Raw genomic sequence first — 19,701 nt, 5'->3', positions numbered from 1 at the left:
ATTTTTGGGATGTTTGTTTTTACCTGCCTCATGAAAACATGATGAAAGGTGCCAACTCACAAATTTTCCCATGGCCACCATCTCCTATGATGTCCATGGGGCTGAAGCCTGCAAGATGACCACTCATGGAGTTAGCAAAAACAGTCACTTGTAAGAGGTTGTCTCTCTTCAAAGGTATAGTATTGTCAGCCTTACTTCCGTGCTGCTGCTGATGGTGTGGTGCCTTCAGAGCTGGGTGGCTGGAGAATGGTGGCTGCTGGCTCTGCCCAGCTCTGAAGGGAGTAAGAAAATGTGGTCTATGGTCGCAGATGACGGGTGGTCACTCTTCACAATTTCTTCACAGTTGAATTATAGGCGGAAAAGTTCTATGGCCTCTGCAAGTAGTCGTTTGGGACAGGTAGTTTCTCTTCAGAGATTGTTGCTAAGGCAGGTTTTACTGTTTCTGCATGTGGAAGTGAGGCTGCCCTTAATAAAGTTGGCTGTCACCTCCTGTTTTCAGTGAGATTGAAGCATGCCCATAAGCAAAATGGTGTCATTCTATGGTTCAGGAGGCTGAAGAGGACACAGGGGCTGTGTTCAGGTTGCCAACCCTCCAGGATTGTCCTGGAATCTCCAGAAATTAAAGATTAATCTTTAATTAAAGATTATATCATATGATGAAACTTCCAGGAATACATCCAACCAAAACTGGCAACCCTAGCGGGGACCAGCGGATAATGGGACACTGTGAGGAGGACTGCAGGGCGTTGGGGGAGCAGAAGGAAGATTTAGGGATTGCAGGGTAATGGGGTGCAGAAGAATGTGGGGGCAGGAGGGAAGCTGAGAGCATGCAATGTTGGGGGTGGGAGATGGAAGGCACAGAATGGCAGTTCCCTCAGCCTGATGGTAGTGGTGGGTAAGGAGAGTCTCTCTGAGCAGCAAGGGGAAGGCAGTGTTGCCAGTTCTCACAAACTGATTGTGAGTCATGGGATTTTATTTCCTGAAGGAGAAACTTTTGCAATCTTACAGTTTCCAGGGCTGAGCACAAGGCCAGAAATCTGTGTGAGCCTCGTGACTAAGGACACAGACCTGCTTTGCCACTGAGACCTGCCTTCATGTATGGTCTTATAACACAGAGAGGCAGTAGAAGGCAGGAGAAGTGGTGGCCAGAGAAGTGGTATTCCTTGGTCCCAGCTAGAGAAGTCCTTGGACAAGCAGGAAGTAGAGAAGATTGCTGCTGGGTCGAAACAGTAATAGAAAATGGATTACAGTTTCCCTATCTCAGGGATGAGGATAAGGTAAATGATGTCACCATCTGGTCAGCCAAGGAGAGTATGCATTAAAGGCTGACTTTTCAACCTGAAATTATCACACATGTTGGTAGAGGAATAGAGGGGAATTAAAAAGTAAAAAGACAGACTAAAACCACAATTTAAAAAAAATCATATTGTTTTTGAGGAGCTGATGTAATTTTTGATCTCTTGAGGTTGGCAATGCTAATGTTAAAATAGTACTTAGCATGTACAGTTTTCATATCACTTCAAAGTAACTCATTTGTATATGGAAAATATACTTTGAAAACATTGAAGTAAATGTTTTTTGTACACATTGCATATTAGTCAGTGCTCATTATTATAAATATCTTCTCCTGGTTACATGCTCATTTATGACAGTATTGAAATGCAATTTCCCTTTACCAAAACAATGGCACCTGCAATTAAAAAGTGAACCTAGTTTTTCTAATGCTGGGAACACAAATAATCTTTCTCAAGAAATTCCTTTTAATTCTTTATAGATACTAAGGATAATTTGTCAGATCTATAACACTGAAATATTTGTATCTTTGAAAATCCAGAAAAATTAATCTTTTTCGCAACAATAAACATACACACAAAAACCTCAACAAGATAAATCCATCATCTTTCTAATTCTGTTATATTATGTATGATGCAAACATTTTTAAATTGATTTTTAAAATTATATTTGTTTCTCAGTAATTTGGTTTGTAGGAAATGAAGAGCAAACTTTTTGGTAAATCATAACTAGACTATGCAACAAGGCAACTAATTTTTTTATTTGTAAATATATGACTATGGTCCAGGCTAAACCAAGTATATCTTTTTATGTTTAGCTACGCAATAACATCTCACTTGTGTGAAAACTGTAAGCCTGTGAGGATAAATTTAGTGCCCAAACTGTTGTTTTTACATGGGGTACAAGCATAATTTTTTCAACACTTTCTGTACATAGTGTACGTAGTACAAAATAAGATCATAACCAATGAATTAAACTGTATGTTAATGGTCTGAACACAGAACTGGGAGCCAGGGAGTGTTGAGAACAAATTCTGAATGTGATATAGATACCCTTTCTACTGCAGCATTGGTGAATTGCAAGGGATTTTTGAGTGTAGTCACTTTTAAAAATTTAATGGAAACTTACCTCAGCCTATTTTGTTTCTTCACAAAACTCTTGAACTAATTTAAAAAGAAAATACAACTGTGGATTTTCCTTTCAGCGAAAAGTCCAAATGAATGAGAGTCTCATCAGGCTTAGGCTCCAGCCCCTGAAATCAGTGCCATCAGAGAAGGGAGGGTGATTATTCCTTCTCTACTTTGCTTTAAGTACTTATCCTCCAACTTTTCCAGCATGGTGTGGGGAAGGGAATCAAGTAAATTGACTGTTTGAGCAGAAGGAGCTCAGATTACAGCTGAGCTATTTGAATTTCTATGGTACTAGTGATGTCACTACCACACTATTAACAAGATTTCCCCTGATATGAAGGTAAGGATGAGACCCACACTAAATGTCATGGATCTGAAAAAAAGGAAAGCTTTAAAAATATGTTAGTATGAATTAATAGCAAACATATGTGAAGGTTGTTGGGATTTTTTTTCTTTACAGTTCATCTTTAATCTGTTTCAGCCTTCAGATCTGTAATTAAATTGGGATAATATTTCTGTAATATGCCTCACATACATGTTTAAATATAATATTTGTGAAGTACTTGGAAGTTGAAAAATACTATATATATTTTTATTTATTTTTATTAATCAAAAGGGAAGAAATCAAGCTGTCTGTGCTCACTTTACAGTCAAAGAATGACCTTTTCAAAAAATGTGTTAATTTTCAGAAAAATTACCACAAACATTGCCTTTTTGACCTGATAGTTGGATGTTGCACATCAGAATTATTGACACATTCTCAGGGCCATATTAGCTTTGAATGTGCCAGTGTACTTCTGTAAACACAGCAGTAATGATTTCCCTTAGTGCATCTAGCTGGGGGAGCAAAATGAAGGGTTTTTATAAGACACCTTAAAAGTAGTTAACGGCAAAGAATGGATTAGACAGAAGCTCATAATGATCAGTGGGAATTAGCTTTTAATCTAAAAATAACAACAGATATATAAGGTGGTGTCGTAGCCATATTGGTCCCAGGATATTAGAGAGATAAGGTGAGATTCCACCCTGAGAGAGGTGAAGTCACAGGGCTAGGCACATGTATGGGTTCACTGTGAGACCAGGAAGGGGTCAAAGATTATGCATCGTAGGAGGGAAAACAGCAAAATAAAGACAATGGACTTCAAGAACACAGGCTTTAGCAAATTCAAAGACTTGGTAGGAAAGATCCCCTGAGAAGCAAGTCTAAGGGGAAAAAAGAGTTCAGGAGAGTTGGCAGTTTTTTAAAAGAGACATTATTAAGGGCACAAGAGCAAACTATGCCTATGAATAGGAAAGATAGGAAGTATGGTAAGAGGCCACCCTGGCTTAACCAAGAGATCTTCAATGACCTGAAACTCAGAAAAGAGTCATACAAGAAATGGAAATTAGTTCAAATTAAAAAGGATGAATATAAAAAAACAACACCACGCATGTAGGGACAAAATTTAAAAGGCCAAAGCACAAAATGAGATTAAACTAGGCAGGCATATAAAGGATAACAAGAAAGCATTTTACAAATGCATGGGAAGCAAGAGGAAGCCCAGGCACAGGGTAGGCCCATTACTAAATGAGGAGGGAAAGACAGTAACAGAAAACACAGTGATGACTGAAGTTTTATATGCCTTTTTTGTTTCATTTTCACCTAAAAAATTAGAATTGATCAGATGACTAACATAGAGAACAGCAGTGTAAATGGGGTAGGATCTAAAGCTAAAATAGGAAGAACAAGTTAAGAATTTCTAAGACAAGTTAGATGTCTTCAAGTTGGCAGGGCTTGAGGAAATACATCCCAGAATACTTAAGGAACTGGCTGAAGAAATCCCTGAGCATTAGCCATTATCTTTGAGAACTAATGGAGGACGGGAGACATAACTGAGGACTGGAAAAGGGCAAATACAGTACCTATCTTTAAAAAGGGGAATAAGGACAATCCAGGGAATTATAGACCAGGCAGCTTAGCTTCGGTACCCAGAAAAATAATGGAGCGAATAATCAAGCAATCAGTTTGTAAGCACCTAGAAGAAAATAAGGTAATAAGAGTCAACAAGGATTTGTCAAGAACAAATTGTGTCAAGCCAACCTAATATCCTTCTTTGACACAGTAACAAGCCTTGTGGATAGGGAAGGAGTGGTAGATGTGGTACGTCTTGACTTTAGTAGGGCTTTTGATACTGCCTCTCATAACCTCATAAACTAGATAAATGTAGCCTAGATGAATCTACTACAAAGTGGGTGCACAACTGGCTGGAAAAACACACTCGGAGAGTAGTTATCAATTGCTTACAATCAAGCTGGAAGGGCATATTGTGTGGGTCCTACAGGCATCAGTTCTGGGTCTGATGCTATACAATATCTTCATAAGTGATTTGGATAATGGCATAGAGAGTATACTTGTAAAGTTTTCAGATGATATCAAGCTAGGAGGGATCGCAAGCACTTTGGAAGACAGGATTAAAATTCAAAATGATTCTGACAAACTGTACAAAATGGAGAAATAAACAGGATGAAGTTCAAAAAGGAAAAATAAAATATACTGTAGTAGGGAAGGAATAATCAATTGTACAAATATGAAACAGGAAATAACTGCGTAGGAAGGAGTATTGCAGAAAAGGATGTGGGGATTAGAGTGGATCACAAACTAAGTATGGGTCAACAACATAATACTGTTGCAAAAAAATCAAATATAATTCTGGGATGTATTAGCAGGAGTGGCATAAGTAAGACACAAGAAGTAATTCTTCCATGCTACTCAGCACTGATAAGGCCTCAGCTGGAGTACTGTGTCCAGTTATGAGCACCACTCTTCAGTAAAGTTGTGGATAAATTGGAGAAACTCCAGAATAGAGCAACAAAAATGATTAAAGATCTAGAAAACATGACCTTCAAGGAAAGATTGGAAAAAAATAAGTTTCTTTAGACTGGAGAAGAGAAGACTGAGGAGGGACATAACAGTCTTCAGGTACGTAAAAGGTTGTTATACAGAGGAGCGTGATAAATTTTCTTCTTTACCCCTGAGGACAGAATAAGATGTAATGGGCTTAAATTTCAGAAAGGAAGATTCAGGTTAACTGTTAGAAGAAACTTCCTAACTGTAAGAGTAGTTGAACACTAGAACAAATTACTGAGGTAGGTGTGAAATCTTATTGATTGTAATTTATATCAGGAAATATAGAAGTTCATAAGATGGTTGTCATGCTGTACAAGTGGTGTAAGTACTTACATTCTATTTTTTAAATGTTTAATTATTATGACATTAACATTTTTCTTTGTAATGTTTTTGGCTTCAGTGAATTATGAACCTTCAATAAATATATAATGTGACATACTCTTGTTAAGTTTCTGCAAAAAAATAAAAATAAATAAAAGGTGCGAGCACACTTGCAATCAGAAAAGAAGTCAGTGGAATGATCGTGTTTGAATCTGTTGACCACAGTACCTTCTTAATCCATTTAAAGTAACAGATATATTTATGCTATTGGAAGTATCGACAGAATTTTCTTACTTGTTGTTTGTCTTTGTTTACTTAGGAAAAGAAGCCCATCAGTATCGAGAGATCAGAACAGAAGATACGACCAAAGGGACGAGAGAGACGAATATTCACAGTATGCTACATCAGACAGTGCGATGCCAAGGTCACCATCGGATTATACAGATAGGCGATCACAACGTGGGTCTCAGCTGTACGAAGAACCTGAACGTGGTGACTACAGAGATTCTAACAGAAGAAGTCGCAGACGTTCCAAAGAGTATTCTGTAGAGGAAGATGATGTGCAGAACAGAGAGGAATATGAGAGGCAGAGGCGAGAAGAGGAGTACCAGGCACGATACCGAAGTGATCCTAATTTGGCTCGTTACCCTGTCAAACCACAACCATATGAGGAACAAATGCGTATCCATGCTGAAGTATCCCGAGCACGCCATGAACGAAGACACAGTGATGCCTCGTTGGCAAACACTGAACTGGAGGAGTCCCGGATATCTATGCTGAGGATGGAACGACCATCAAGGCAAAGATCTATATCTGAGCGCAGAGCTGCCATGGAAAACCAACGTTCATATTCTGTGGAAAGAACTCGAGAGGCTCAGGGACCAAGTCCCAATCGTCAGAGGACAACAAATCATAGCCCTCCAACACCTAGGAGGAGTCCAATTCCTCTGGATAGGCCAGAAATGAGGCGCACTGATTCATTAAGGAAACAGCACCATTTGGATCCCAGTTCTGCTGTACGAAAAACAAAACGTGAAAAAATGGAAACAATGTTAAGGAATGATTCACTCAGCTCAGATCAATCTGAGTCAGTCAGGCCTCCACCACCAAAGCCACATAAAACAAAAAAGGGAGGTAAAATGCGTCAGGTTTCACTGAGCAGCTCAGAAGAAGAATTGGCTTCTACTCCAGACTATACGAGCTGTGACGATGTAGAGATTGAAAGTGAAAGTGTTAGTGAAAAAGGTAAGACCATTTTTTTTTTACTATTTCAGTATTTAATATGGGTCATTGTTTATTCCATTGTATTTTATCTTATTTAATATACTTGATTGAATCATGTGATCTATAGCTGTTCTCATGTGGTTTTCAGTTTCACATGATGGGTTGTTTTTTTTTTTGCTTTGTTTTTTATTTTGAAATATATTTAATGACAAATTGCAGTAAGGGTAACATGGAGAAGAACATTACAGTTTATAAATTAATTTGGATATGCTACTCATTTTTGACAGGGACAACTGTGCCTGTTGAAAACTTGATTAACTCTTTCAAGTATCTGGGTAGTGTTGTCACATAAGATTTTCTTGGTCAAATGATTGAATGAAATCACAAACCTGTCAAAAGGCTACATTTTTAATGATGTTGGCTGAAATAGTAAAATATTTAGGACCAAATTCTTCCTTCAGTTATGCTTGTGAAAGCTGAGTGATATCAGTATGGTTGCACAGAGGAAAGAGAGGGAAGAATATGACCCCTGTTTGTTAAATATGTGAAACTATTTAGCTGAGAGGCGAGGAGGTGAAGATTAGTGGTTGGTATGGACTGTGCTGCAGAGAAGACATACACACAAATTTTATGTTTCTGTAGCAGAAATGCTTATCTGACCATTCTGTGTGTCAGGAAGTCAGTTTGTCTGTTTGTTAGGCACATGCAAAAATTACTCTACTTATCTAATGTTACAAAAATAACATTTCTTCCCCATTACAGACTAGAATGGTTTGAATATGCTGAGGTAAAAAGCAGATGAAAAGTCAGAACAGCACAACTGGTCGGGGAGTCTCAGTAGTGCTTACAGTTGCCAACTTTCTGATTGAAGAAAACTGAACACCGCTGCCATACCCCTTTTCCCAAGGCTCCATCCTTGCCCCACCCCTTCTCAAAGGCCCTGCCTCCACTCATTCCATCCCCCATATCTTTGTCACTTGCTCTCTACCACCCTTGCTCACTTGCTCATTTTCACTGGGATGGGGTAGGGGGTTGGGTGAGGCAGGAGAGAGTGAGGGCTCCAGATGGGGGTGTAGGCTCCGGAATGGGGCCAGGGATGAAGGGTTTGGGGTTCAGGAGGGGGCTCCATGCTATGGCGTGTGGCCAATGGTTTTGGAGTGTGGGATGGGGTGCAGGCTCTGGGTTTGGGCCAGAAATGAGAGGTCCAGGGTGCAGGAGGGGGCTCTGGGCTGGGGCAGGAGGTTGACGTGTTGAGGGGTGAGGGCTCCAGCTGGGGGTGGGCCTGGGACTGAAGGGTTTGGGGTGCACGAGGGGGCTCTGGGCTGGGACTGAGAGGTTTGGACTGTGGGAGGGGACTCAGGTCTGGGACAGGGGGTTGGGGTATGTGAGCGGGTGCGGGCCCTGGGTGGCGCTTATTTCAGGAAGAGAAGTGCTTTGTGTTGTTCAGGAGCAACATTTATGGAAAATTAAGGAGCAGTTTCTAAATAAAAGTATCCAGCTCTCAGTCAGAAGAATGATGACCATAATGTGGAGTCTTGAGAATAGAGTTTATGAAGGAGGGGAAGAAAAAGGGAACCTGCAGGGTTCTGAGAGGAAAGACCTTAAAACAGACAAGTATTTTTAATTAAATATTTAGCTGGCTGTATGAAGAATTATATATGCAGATCTACATTTTCAAAACTGTGTGAATATTTTTTCATGCACCCAACAGACACTTCATCCATACTGGATGCATGTGCAAAAGTTGTTAGGATTCTAATGGTTGCACAAATCTCTAGAGAGACAGTTAGGTACATTGCACAAGATTTACACATGAACATCAGATGTTCCACACGCACAAATCACACAGGCACTTTTGAATACTTAGGCCAGAATTCCTGTTGTTAAGTTGGATCATAGTGCTAAATATTGTCCAGCATAAAAAATTACCATTTTTCTTTCCACAGATTGTTTTTTCTATCCCTGCCAACACTGACAGATGTTTTGTCTTTGGTAGAAAGAGGGTCTGACATTGCATTGGTGTAAACAGGAGGAACTCCACAGAAACCAATATAATACACAAATACAAAACTAGCGTAAGAGAAGAGTCAAGCTAATATTTATATCACGTAACTTCATACATTTTCTGTATTGGTATAAAGTATAATGGTTGTATTAACTTTGTAACTTACTTTTTATGAATATTATTTCAGTGAGTTGTAATTTTATCTTCACCTAACTGCTCATAAATATTTTGGGTTCTTTAATAGTAGTGTTCAATATATTAACTGCTAGGAATAGGAAACCAGAACATTCATTCCAGTTTGCCTTTTATAGAGTGGCAACACCTAGCCAGCTTTGTGAGTTGAGATCAGGAAACTTTTTGCTAATATTATTATCCAGAAAGCTGAAAGCCCATGCTGTTGCACAGGTGTCGCAATTGGACCAAGTAATCCCCCATCTGTGCAGTCTCCTTCATACAGCCAATGCAATTGTTGCCTGCAAATTAGTTGTAGAGTAAGGGTGGTGGTTGGTTGAGTTACCTTTGATGTCACAATAGTCTAGAACTCTTGACATGCAAAGATACATGCTTACTGAAGCTGTACATTGCAAGGGTATAATTTTTGAAGTCAAAATGGCTGAGAACTTAAAAACTGGACAGTAACAGACTGCAGAGCCCAGTGATGACTGAACTCAGTGATATTTTGAACAAAAAGATCTCTAAACTATGCTTGCAGCTTCACTCTGACTCAATAGACATTCTAGGCTTCAGAGTGACACACAGAGTGACAATCGTACAATCTTATTATACAAATAGCTTTACAGATATTGAGGTTCTAAATCTTATCTCAGTTATGACAGTAAGGATCTGAATAACTCAGCTGAACTTACCCAATGAAGTCAATGACATTTATACATGTAGCCCCTCCGACAGGTGTTGATGGTGGCAACCAGGGCTAGGTTACAGGGGGAAACAGACAGTTCCATCCCTCTACGTCTAGCTCTGGGGCTTACACAAATTCTGGTTCCAAGAATCAAATGACTCAGTTGGGTACAGTAGGGTTTACAATTTAATTCCTAGAGTGAAAGCCTGGCCCCCTTTAAATCAATAGCAACACTCCTGTTGACTTCAGTGGGGTCAAGATTTCACCCCTAATGTTTATGACTTAACCTAACAGGGAGATGACCCAATCTAGTGTCTAGAATGAAAATATTAATGAAATATGCACTTAGTGTATCTTGGGAAATGTGATATAAAATAATACTAGAATTCTCTGGAATCAAAAGGTCTTAGCTATCAAAGAAACTGAATTATGTTATTAAAAATGGCCTACTTAACCTGACATTCAGGTAATAAGTGAAGCTAAATAATGCATCCAATTAATATATATGTGCACTAATTCCTACAAAAATGCCATGAGAAAAAAATGTTTTCTGAGTTGACTTTGAGTGAGTTAATATACACAATTCACATACTGTATAGCACATACTACTTGAGTAATTATTTTCATTTTCATGAACAGCAAGCATTCTCTTTGTACTTAAAGCCTTCACTCCGAATCTTACGCAAGCATCTGTCACAGAGAATTCTCCATAAAAACCTAGCTAAAACCCAAGCACATATGTACATACCCCTTCTATTGCAAGTTTTCCAAATGTCTTGGCTGCTCCAACAAAATGAGCCCCAAATAAAATATGCTCACTGTATGCTCTCTGAGGATCCCCCACACCAGGGAAATCCTCAACCATTCCATTAGGACGGATTTTATGTCCCTTTGTACAAGGATCATCAAACCAAAAGGCAGAACGTTTAAGTGACTTGATTGAGGCCACAGAGGCAGGTGGTGTCAGAACTAGGATTAGAACGCAGTAGTACTTTGGTCTCAGAGTTGTATGCTTGGTGCATTGCATAAGGCCATCTCTTGCGTTGCTGAGCTTTCCTGTCTTTTTACCACAGGCAATATTGACAACTGAACAGAAGAACCTGCTCAGAGGTCAGAATCTTGCTATGACAGAGCTTGCTGTAGCAGCCTCTTATATCTATGAATTGTTCCAGTGTCCTCTCAGAATTGAGTGATCTGTGGCTGAGAGTTTTTACAGGCCCCAAACATCTGCCAGTGAAGTCTGTGAATAATCCACAACGTTAGGAAAAGTTGCACTGACAAACTTTCAGCTTTTTCAGTCATTTTACATTTTCAGAGCAGTCCTTTTATGGGAAGGGGCTAGAAACTGACTTTTTTATTTTTTTGAGAAAAACCTGAAATTAGCATTGCCATTTTAGGCCCAAAAGCAGTTATGACCTGCAGCCATAGGCCTGAAAGGCTGGCTCTGTGTGCATGTAACGGCTGAAGGATGAGTGTTTAAAGGAGTATTGCATGTCTTTGGTTTTCAGTATTCGGTTTAATCTCAGTCAATGGGGGGAAGGGAATATACAAATATAAAACATATTTTATAGAACTTAATCTATGTTAATATTATGGCAATGAAGTAAGTATAGTGTCTATGTATACTACTAGAGTATGTGTTAGATTTATCAATATGCTTCACTTTCTAACTAGATGTCAAATGATATAAATAATGGTAAATTGTATGATTTAAACCAGGCATTGCATTTGTTTCCCCACCCCACTTTTAAACTTAAAGCTGATCGAGTATCATGGTATAAATTAAGGTGAGGACATCAGCCTTTCCTTTAGAATTCCATGGCTTATATTGATTATTGCCTTAGCATTATTTTTCCTTTTTCATAAAAGTAATTACAAAAATGGTAAAATAAGAAAATTTAAAATCTTTCATGAACCAAGGTCTCTGCTACATTCTCTGGTATCTGTCTCTATAGTTACTATGATGGTCAAGGCTCCACTGCTGGGTCTGGACCACTCTCCCAACCTGGCTGTGGCCTTGCCTCAGCCTGTTCCCTAGACCAGTCCACAGCCCCAGGTCTGGGGTGTCTTTGGGCCTGCTTCTCCCAGAAGATGCAGCACCACATATGCCCTGGTCTCAGCCTGTTTCTCTAAGTCTGCTTCTGCATCAGCTGTTTGGTCCAGAGCTAAACAGGTAGGCTGAAACCAATTCTGGACCAGGGCTGAGGGGTTTGGGGTGTAGGAGGGGGCTCCGGGCTGGTACTGAGGGGTTCGGAGTGTGGAAGGGGACTCAGGGCTGGGGTGGGCGGTTGGAGTGTGGGAGGAGGTGCGGGCTTTGGGGGGGAATTTGGGTGCGGGAGAGAGTTCCATCCTGGGGTAAGGGATTGGGGTTGGGGTGGGGGTGTGGGGTCTGGGAGGGAGTTAGGGTGCGATAGGGAGTTCCGAACTGGGGCAGGGGATCATAATTGTGACCTAATTATATAGAGGAAGGTGAGAAGTTAGAGAATATGTGCAGGGAATAGGTGGTAGTGTTCTCCACCAGTGTACCACTGCCTCTAGCCCCTATTTATTCAGCTCCCATATAGAAGTTCAGCTCCATTACTGCCAGGTGGGATATGTCAAATTCAACTAGAGTAGAGTAGATTTGTGGGGAATACAAAGTTGCTGAATACAGTAACTTCCCTGACAGGGCATTAGAGCTTTCAGTGCAATTTGCCTTTTAAGTTACTGTCAGCACAAGAAGCTGCAACTTCCATTCTGCAGCTTTAACAAATCGTAGAGTGAAGGTAAGAGCTGGTCAGCTGTTACCATTAATTGGGAGGACTGGTCAGGAGCAGTGGGATCCAACTGAGGACAGGGTCTGAGATTCATGGAGCCTTCACTTTCATTTTCTGCACATCTCAGGTCTGTGAGATTGCTAGGTCATTTCTCCCTTTTCAACACTGCTGTCAGTCCTGAGGGGATGATGTAGCAGACTGTCTGCTGTCAAAAGGCCATATCTGGAGGGCAGACTTCCCTGCTGTGCAGTTCTAAATGGGAACTTTAAATAGGAAATACATGTGCCATTTCAGATAGAAAAGGTTTAGAATATGTACAGCAACAATATTTGGAACCTAAATTTTACACACATTTATATTTTCCCTAAATTACAGGAGCAAAAGCTATTAGCTAGTTAGATAAAAACAGTTCCTCAGATGTCAGTGTTCTTATCAAATCATATGTGAGTTGTAAAAAAAAAGATCCTAAACCACTAAACTATTTTTTTTTAATTGTATGGTTTTACAACAAGGTGAATGGAGGGTAGCTGTAGCCATATTGGTCCCAGGATATTAGAAAGACAAGATGGATGTCAGAGGGTTATAGATAGTAAGACCTCAGGGGATGATATTTTGTTTCTTGAATTTGTTCAGAAAGTAGATGTCGCTTTTAAGTTTTGCTTCCTTTTTCCACAACATGAAGAAATGAGGAGCTCTGTGTGGCTAGAAAGCTTGTCTCTGTCACCAACAGAAGTTGGTCCAATGAAAGATATTACCTCACCCACTTTGTCTCTTTAACAAGCTGAATGTTTAGGTGTGCTTTTAGATGTGCTTTAAATTGGTTTTAAAAAGCCAGAAACCCAAAGAAAGCTTTCAAGATTACACCAGTTTTTAGAGCCTACTTACAAGCCCCTGAGAGACAATGTTCATAAAATTAAAAGTTGTCACAGTATTAACTGTGGCAAAGTGAACAATGAGACTCTCACTACTTCCCTAATGTCCAGTCCTAGAACGAACATAGTGCTATTTATTTGTAACATTTGTAAAAAATAATATAGGCCCTAATAGTAGCTTTTGGGACAAATTGACCATTCTGTTTGCATTCAGTGGAATGGGATTTGCCACTATTGCTGCAGATATGATTCCCATAATCCTCCAAAGTGAGGAGCTCAAAATCTGTGCCTGGAAGGAGTTAGAGCTGGGCCAAGATATGGACAGTCTCTGCAGAAGTGTCCATTCCAACCTCGCTCAAAGTGATTCCCAGGCTAAGTTATGTTGACTGTCTATGTCAGCATTAACTTAAGTGGCTTCCATCTTGCAATGTTAAAACCCTCAGGGGGTGGGGAGACAAATTCTTAGGGCAATGACCACTCTTGGAAATCAGGCCACGCTGTTAAAGAGGCTGGAGGGGCTGGGAGTCAGTGCAGTGGTACAGGGCTTCTGTGTGTTTGGTGCTAGTCCCAGTTAGATCCCCCAAGATTCACAGGGATCTAGAAAGATCTGTGGGTTCCATATGCTAAATACTTTGCCATTTTTGCAAGGAGGCATAGGGTTGCCATCTTTCTAATCGCACAAAACTGAACACCCTAGCCCCACCCCTTCCCCGAGGCCATGCCTGCAGCTCACTACATTTCTCCTCTCTTGGTGGCTCACTATCCCCCACCCTCATTCACTTTTACTGGGCTGGGGCAGGGGATTGGGGTGCGGGAGGGGGTGAGGGCTGTAACTGGAGGTGCGGGCTCCGGGGTGGGGCCAGAAATGGTTTCAGGGTGCAGGAGGGGGCTCTGGGCTGGGACAGGAAGTTGGGGTGTGGCGGGGTGAGAGCTCCAGTTGGAGGTGTGGGCTTTCGGGTGGGGTTGGGGATAAGGAGTTTGGGGTGTAGGAGGGGGCTCCAGGCTGGGGGGGGAAGGCCAATGGATTTGGAATGTGGGAGGGGGCTGTGGGTTGAGGCAGGGGGTTGGGGTGTGGGAGGAGGTACAGGCTCTGGGGTGAGGTTGGGGATGAGGAGTTTGGGGTACAGGAAGGGGCTCTGGGTTTTGGGGGGAGGTGCTCAGGGCAGGGGGTTGGGGGTGGGCTTACCTTGGGTGGCTCCAGGTCAGCAGCACAGCAGAGGTAAGGCAGTTTCCCTGCCAGTCCTGGCCCCCATGTTGCACCTCGGAAGTGGCCAGCAGGTCTGTAGGCACTGCCCCCCCCCCCCGAGCTCCTTTTGGCCACAGTTCCTGGCCAATGGGAGTGCGGAGCCAGTGCTCGGGGTGGGAGCAGTGCACTGAGCCCTGTGGCTCCCCCCGCTTAGGAGCTGGACTTGCTGGCCGCTTCCGGGGCATAGAACGGTGCCAGGATAGATAGGGACTAGCCTGTCTTAGACCCACAGCACCGCCAACTGGACATTTAACGGCCCAGTCAGTGGTGCCAGGGTCCCTTATCACTACATAATCCCCTTTAGTGAAATAATGTAATGGGAACTCCATATATGAGAACTCACTCAGTTTCCTATCCCATTCACATAGTGATCTCACAGAAGAGCAAGATGGCCCTTAAAGAAAGTGAGTATTCATCTGCTTCTAGCACTCTGTGATATGAATAGTTACCTTGTTAAAATGAGCAAGATAAAACAATATTTTAATAAAATCATTGCATCAGTTTTGATGTGCATAATAAATTTAAATAGAACACACAAACACAGCCACATAATAGCAATGCATGTACAAACACATAGTTAGTTATGTTTTGATGTATGTGTGATGGGCTGGATCACAGAAACCCCCTTCGGACTGCCAACTGATGTGCCGAGACAATCTCTGAGCCCGTTTTTCCTGGCGGCTTGGTGCCTCAGAACCTTGCCTTGTTTGAGCTAGACATGCTAGCCTGCTACAAACACAGAACCAGGTCTGAACAACATCCCCCAAAAGCTTCAGGCTTAACTGAAAACAACTTTAGAAATGTTCCAGCCTCCAACATTCAGATGCCCAGCTTCCAATGGGGTCCAAACCCCAAATAAATCCATTTTACTCATAAATTGTTTGCCCTCTATAACACTGATAGAGAGCTATGCACAGCTGCCCCCCCCCCCCAGGTATTAATGCTTACTCTGGGTTAATTCATAAGTAAAAAGTTATTTTATTAAATACAAAAAGTAGGATTTAAGTGGTTGCAAGTAATAACAAACAGAATAAAGTGAATTACCAGGCAAAATAAAATAAAACACCGAAGTCTAAACCTAATACAGTAAGAAAGTGATTATAGGTGAAATCTCACCCTCAGAGATGTTCCAATAAGTTTCTTTTACAGACTAGCCTCCTTCTAGTCTGGGTCCAGCGATCACTCACACCCCTGTGGTTACTGTCGTTTGTTTCAGTTTCTTTCAGGTATCCTTTTTGGGGGTGGAGAGGCTATCTCTTAAACCAGCTGAAGACAAAATGGAGGGGTCTCCCAGGTGCTTAAATAGACTTTCTCTTGTGGGTGGAGACCCCCCTCCTCTCTCCTATCCAGAATTCAGCTCCAAGATGGAGTTTTGGAGTCACATGGGCGAGTCACATGGGCAAATCACATGCACATGCATGACTGAGTCCCTTACCAGCCAGGCCACATTCCTGGGAAAGCTCAGATGTGGATTGGCATCTCCAAGTTCATTGTTAGCTCAAGTGTTTCTTGATTGGGCACTTACTGAGAATAGTCTTTTCTCAGGAAGCTGACCAACTGCTTCACCGAGGCTACTTAAAATTAAACAAATACATAGCCAATATTCATAACTTTGAATAAATAAATGATACATGCATACAAATAGGATAAATATATCCAGTAGATAATAACCTTTGCAGAGATATGTTACATGGCATATCTAGCCTAAAACATATTCCAGTTATGTCTTATTTACTTTTATAAGCATATTTTCATAAAGCATTATGGGGTGCAACATCACAGCATGAAAGCAAATAAAGGGTGTATTGTAGTTCCAAATATTCTATTTAATTACAAAAATTCAGATAGTGAAATCAAACCAATGTTTAATTGCTATAGTAACCTCGCATATAAACTCCAGTGTGGTAGTGTGTTCAGTGTGCGAGGTGTTTTACAGCTGCCAGATGACGGGGATATAGAGAGTTGGGGTGGCAGTGGGAATAAGGGTCCTTCTATCCCTGTGGTAGTGGATGAGGGGAGACAGGTGGAAAGGAAGAGTGACATTGGCAGAAACCAGAATCAAGATTTTTAATCTCAATACCACTCATTTCACCTGCAGTCAGCTCCTGTAAAGTCAGGGAATTGGTTAACCAACAACCCAGTTTTAGGGTCATGCTGTTTAATGTAAGATTGTTGGCCAATAAAGTATCCACTATCCATAGTATAATTCAGAACAAGGGACCAGACCTTCCATAGGCTGGTCTGATTGTTGGGCATCTGTTGCCAGTTATGACTCTGCTGTTTGCATCCAACCTGAAATGCAGGAGGCTGCCCACTCCAATTTTAGATGGGATACAGTGTGTTTGTCGTGTGTGTGTGTGTGTGTTCCAGGATGGGATTGAAATTTTGGCATGCTAATCATTCTGCTGCACTAAATCCTAAGTGAGCTGATTGTGTTCATTATCATGGTGTCATTGAAGGGACAGAGGTAGGGTTGCCAACTTTCTAATTGCAGAAAACCAAACAGCTTGCCCTGCCCCTTCCCCGAGTCGATGAAGTGAGCTGTAGCTCACGAAAGCTTATGCTCAAATAAATTGGTTTGTCTCTAAGGTGCCACAAGTACTCCTTTTCTTTTTGCCCCTACCCGTCGCTTTTCCGGGGCCCTGCCCCCATTCACTCTGTCCCTGTCCCTCTGTCGCTCACTCTTCCCCATCCTCACTGACTTGCTCATCTTCACTGGGCTGGGGCAGGTGGTTGGGGTGTGGGAGGGTGTGAGGGCTCTGGCTGGGGTTATGGGCTCTGGCATGGGGCCAGGGATGAGGGGTTTGGAGTGCAGGAGGAGGCTCTGGGCCGGGTGGTGGGGCCAAGGGGTTCAGAGTGTGGGAGGACTCTCCAGGCTGGGGCAGGAGGTTGGAGTGTTAGAGGGGGTGTGGGCTCTGGTCTGGGGGCTCAGGCTCTGAGGTGGGGCCAGAAATGATGGGTTCAGGGTGTTGGAGGGGGCTCAGGGCTGGGGCAGGGGGTTGGTTTGTGGGAGGGAGCTCTGGCTCTGGCTGGGGGTGGGGCCAGGGATGTGGGGTTTAGGTGCAGGAGGGAGCTCTGGTCTGGGGCCGAGAGGTTTGGAGTGTGGGAGGGGTCTCAGGGATGGTGTGAGGTGTGCTGGAGGAAGTTCAGGGTGCAGTTCATGGCCAATGGGAGCTGTGGAGCCAGCACTACGGATGGCGTCTGCAGGCAGGGACAGCATGCAGAGCCCCCCATGGCTGCCCCTCTGCCTAGGAGCTGGAGAGACATGCCGCCACTTCCCAGGAGGCAAGCGGAGCTGGGCATGGAGCCTGCCTGCCCCGCTTCTGTGAACCGGATTTTTAGCACCCTGGTCAGCTCAGCTGACCTGTACTGCCAGGGTCCCTTTTTGACCAGGCATTCTGGTCGAAAACTGTACGCCTGGCAACCCTAGATTGAGGCTGATAGTGCTTAATGACTTGAACAGCCACGTGGATGAGGAATCCTTAGAACTGGCTAAGGATCTCATGGTCACCATCATGATGACCATGAGCTATCCTACTTGGGTACTGGCTCAACTCACGTAGCTGGCCATGCTTTGGATCAAGTGTTTGGGATGTGACAAGACTGAAAGTGAGACAATTAAAAACGAGGCCTTTGACATGGACTGACAATTATCTTTTGCATCTTTAGGTTGGGCTGAGGCAGCTGTTGCAATGGTCCATGTCTTTTTTTGTTTGAAATTGTTAGCTCTCAGAGCATGATGGAGGCTGCATCTATTTGCATAGGTTGCTGTGGAGGTGTCACAGAGGTGAGGTTTGTGTTTTATATTTTGTAGGGGGTTGAGTTCTGTTGACTGCTGTTTAATTTAATTATTTTTAAACTGTATGAGGATCTCATAGAGCTCTGGATAAGTGCCCTTTTTATTATTGTAGAAATCCAAAAAAAAAAAAAAAAAAAAAGAAGACAAATATACTTCTGTGCTATGAACTCTTTATATTGTTACATCATAATATTTTAATAACATTTTAATTATTAAAAGAAAATTGGGTGAAGGCTACAGAACACAGGTGGGTGTGTGTGTGTGTGTGTGTGCATGTGCACACACGCATATGGGGAAAAACCCAGGACTCAGTTCTTTTCCTTGCTTTGCCAGTGATTTGCACTGTGACCTTGGACAAATCACTTAACCTACTATTGCCTCACTGTGCCTATTTCCAAAATTTAACTAACAATGCTTACCTCACTAAAAGTTGTGAGGTGAATTGCATTACATTGGTGTCAGTGGGGTTCTGTGGATATGCAAAGGTACACAAATGCGCAGAACTGACTGCAGAATTAGGGCCTAATTTTCTACTACAATTCTCTACCTTTGCAAAATTAAAACAAAACAACTTATGAAGTGCAGGCAATATTTAATTTTCAGTAGACTAATATCCACTTGGAAACAATTTATTTTTGTCATTTTAAAACTGATAGTTTTGCTCATTGCTTGAGAAAAAAGCTTACTTTATATTGCTGAGTGCTACTACAAGAGCAGTGAATGTTTTCCTTGTTTGAAAGGTGGGAAGCAAAAATGGAATATTATTCTCTGTGGCAATGTTCTTGCCAGTGATCTCACTTCAAAATTTTAAGTGACAATGGGCCTGATTTTGATAGCACTTATACCAGTTTTACATCTGTGTAGCACCAGCTTCAAAGGAGTTATTCTTTATTTACACTGATTTAAATTAGTTTCAGAATCAGGCCTATTGTTTCAGTTCTTTGCAACAAGGCTAACATCCATGTAACAGTTATGAATTGCAACAGAAGGGAAAATTGCAAGAGAGTGTCTTGAGCACCTGTGGTTTCGAAAATTGTATAACGTCTCAAGTGCTTCGGTAGGACATTTAAGTGGTAAAGATATTAAATTATGAAGGAATGTGAGGCAGTATAATTGTTTTACCCAACCAAAGCCCTCAGAAATCTTGCAGGTATATTTTCATTTTAATTAACTAATTTAAAAAGAGGCTGACTAACAATTAATTTCAATTTTTGCTTAATCTTGCAATGATCCAAAATGCAAAGTGCTTTGCATTGGCGAAGGGATGCTCCTTTGCATGCTGTGTACCCTGACTCTGCAATACATGAAA

At 41.8% G+C, this 19,701-nt stretch overlaps 1 protein-coding gene across 49 annotated transcripts in view; it reads left to right on the top strand.

The window, feature by feature from the left end:
* The window catches only part of RIMS2 (regulating synaptic membrane exocytosis 2), a 748,363-nt gene that overhangs the window by 328,823 nt on the left and 399,839 nt on the right, over positions 1 to 19,701 (top strand). For 48 of the 49 annotated variants that reach the window (XM_078851433.1, XM_078851460.1, XM_078851434.1 and 45 more), the window contains one exon: positions 5,951 to 6,876. In XM_078851433.1, coding sequence (XP_078707559.1) covers positions 5,951 to 6,876 — 926 coding nt within the window. Of the gene's footprint in view, positions 1 to 1,194; positions 1,278 to 5,950; positions 6,877 to 19,701 lie in introns of those variants that run through there. The other variant, XM_078851470.1, reaches the window with a different exon arrangement.

The sequence above is a fragment of the Lepidochelys kempii genome, chromosome 2, assembly GCF_965140285.1.
Source record: "Lepidochelys kempii isolate rLepKem1 chromosome 2, rLepKem1.hap1, whole genome shotgun sequence".
Classification (NCBI taxonomy): domain Eukaryota; kingdom Metazoa; phylum Chordata; order Testudines; family Cheloniidae; genus Lepidochelys; species Lepidochelys kempii.
The sequence above is the reverse complement of the archived record's forward strand: the minus strand, read 5'-3'. Positions and strand labels throughout refer to the sequence as shown.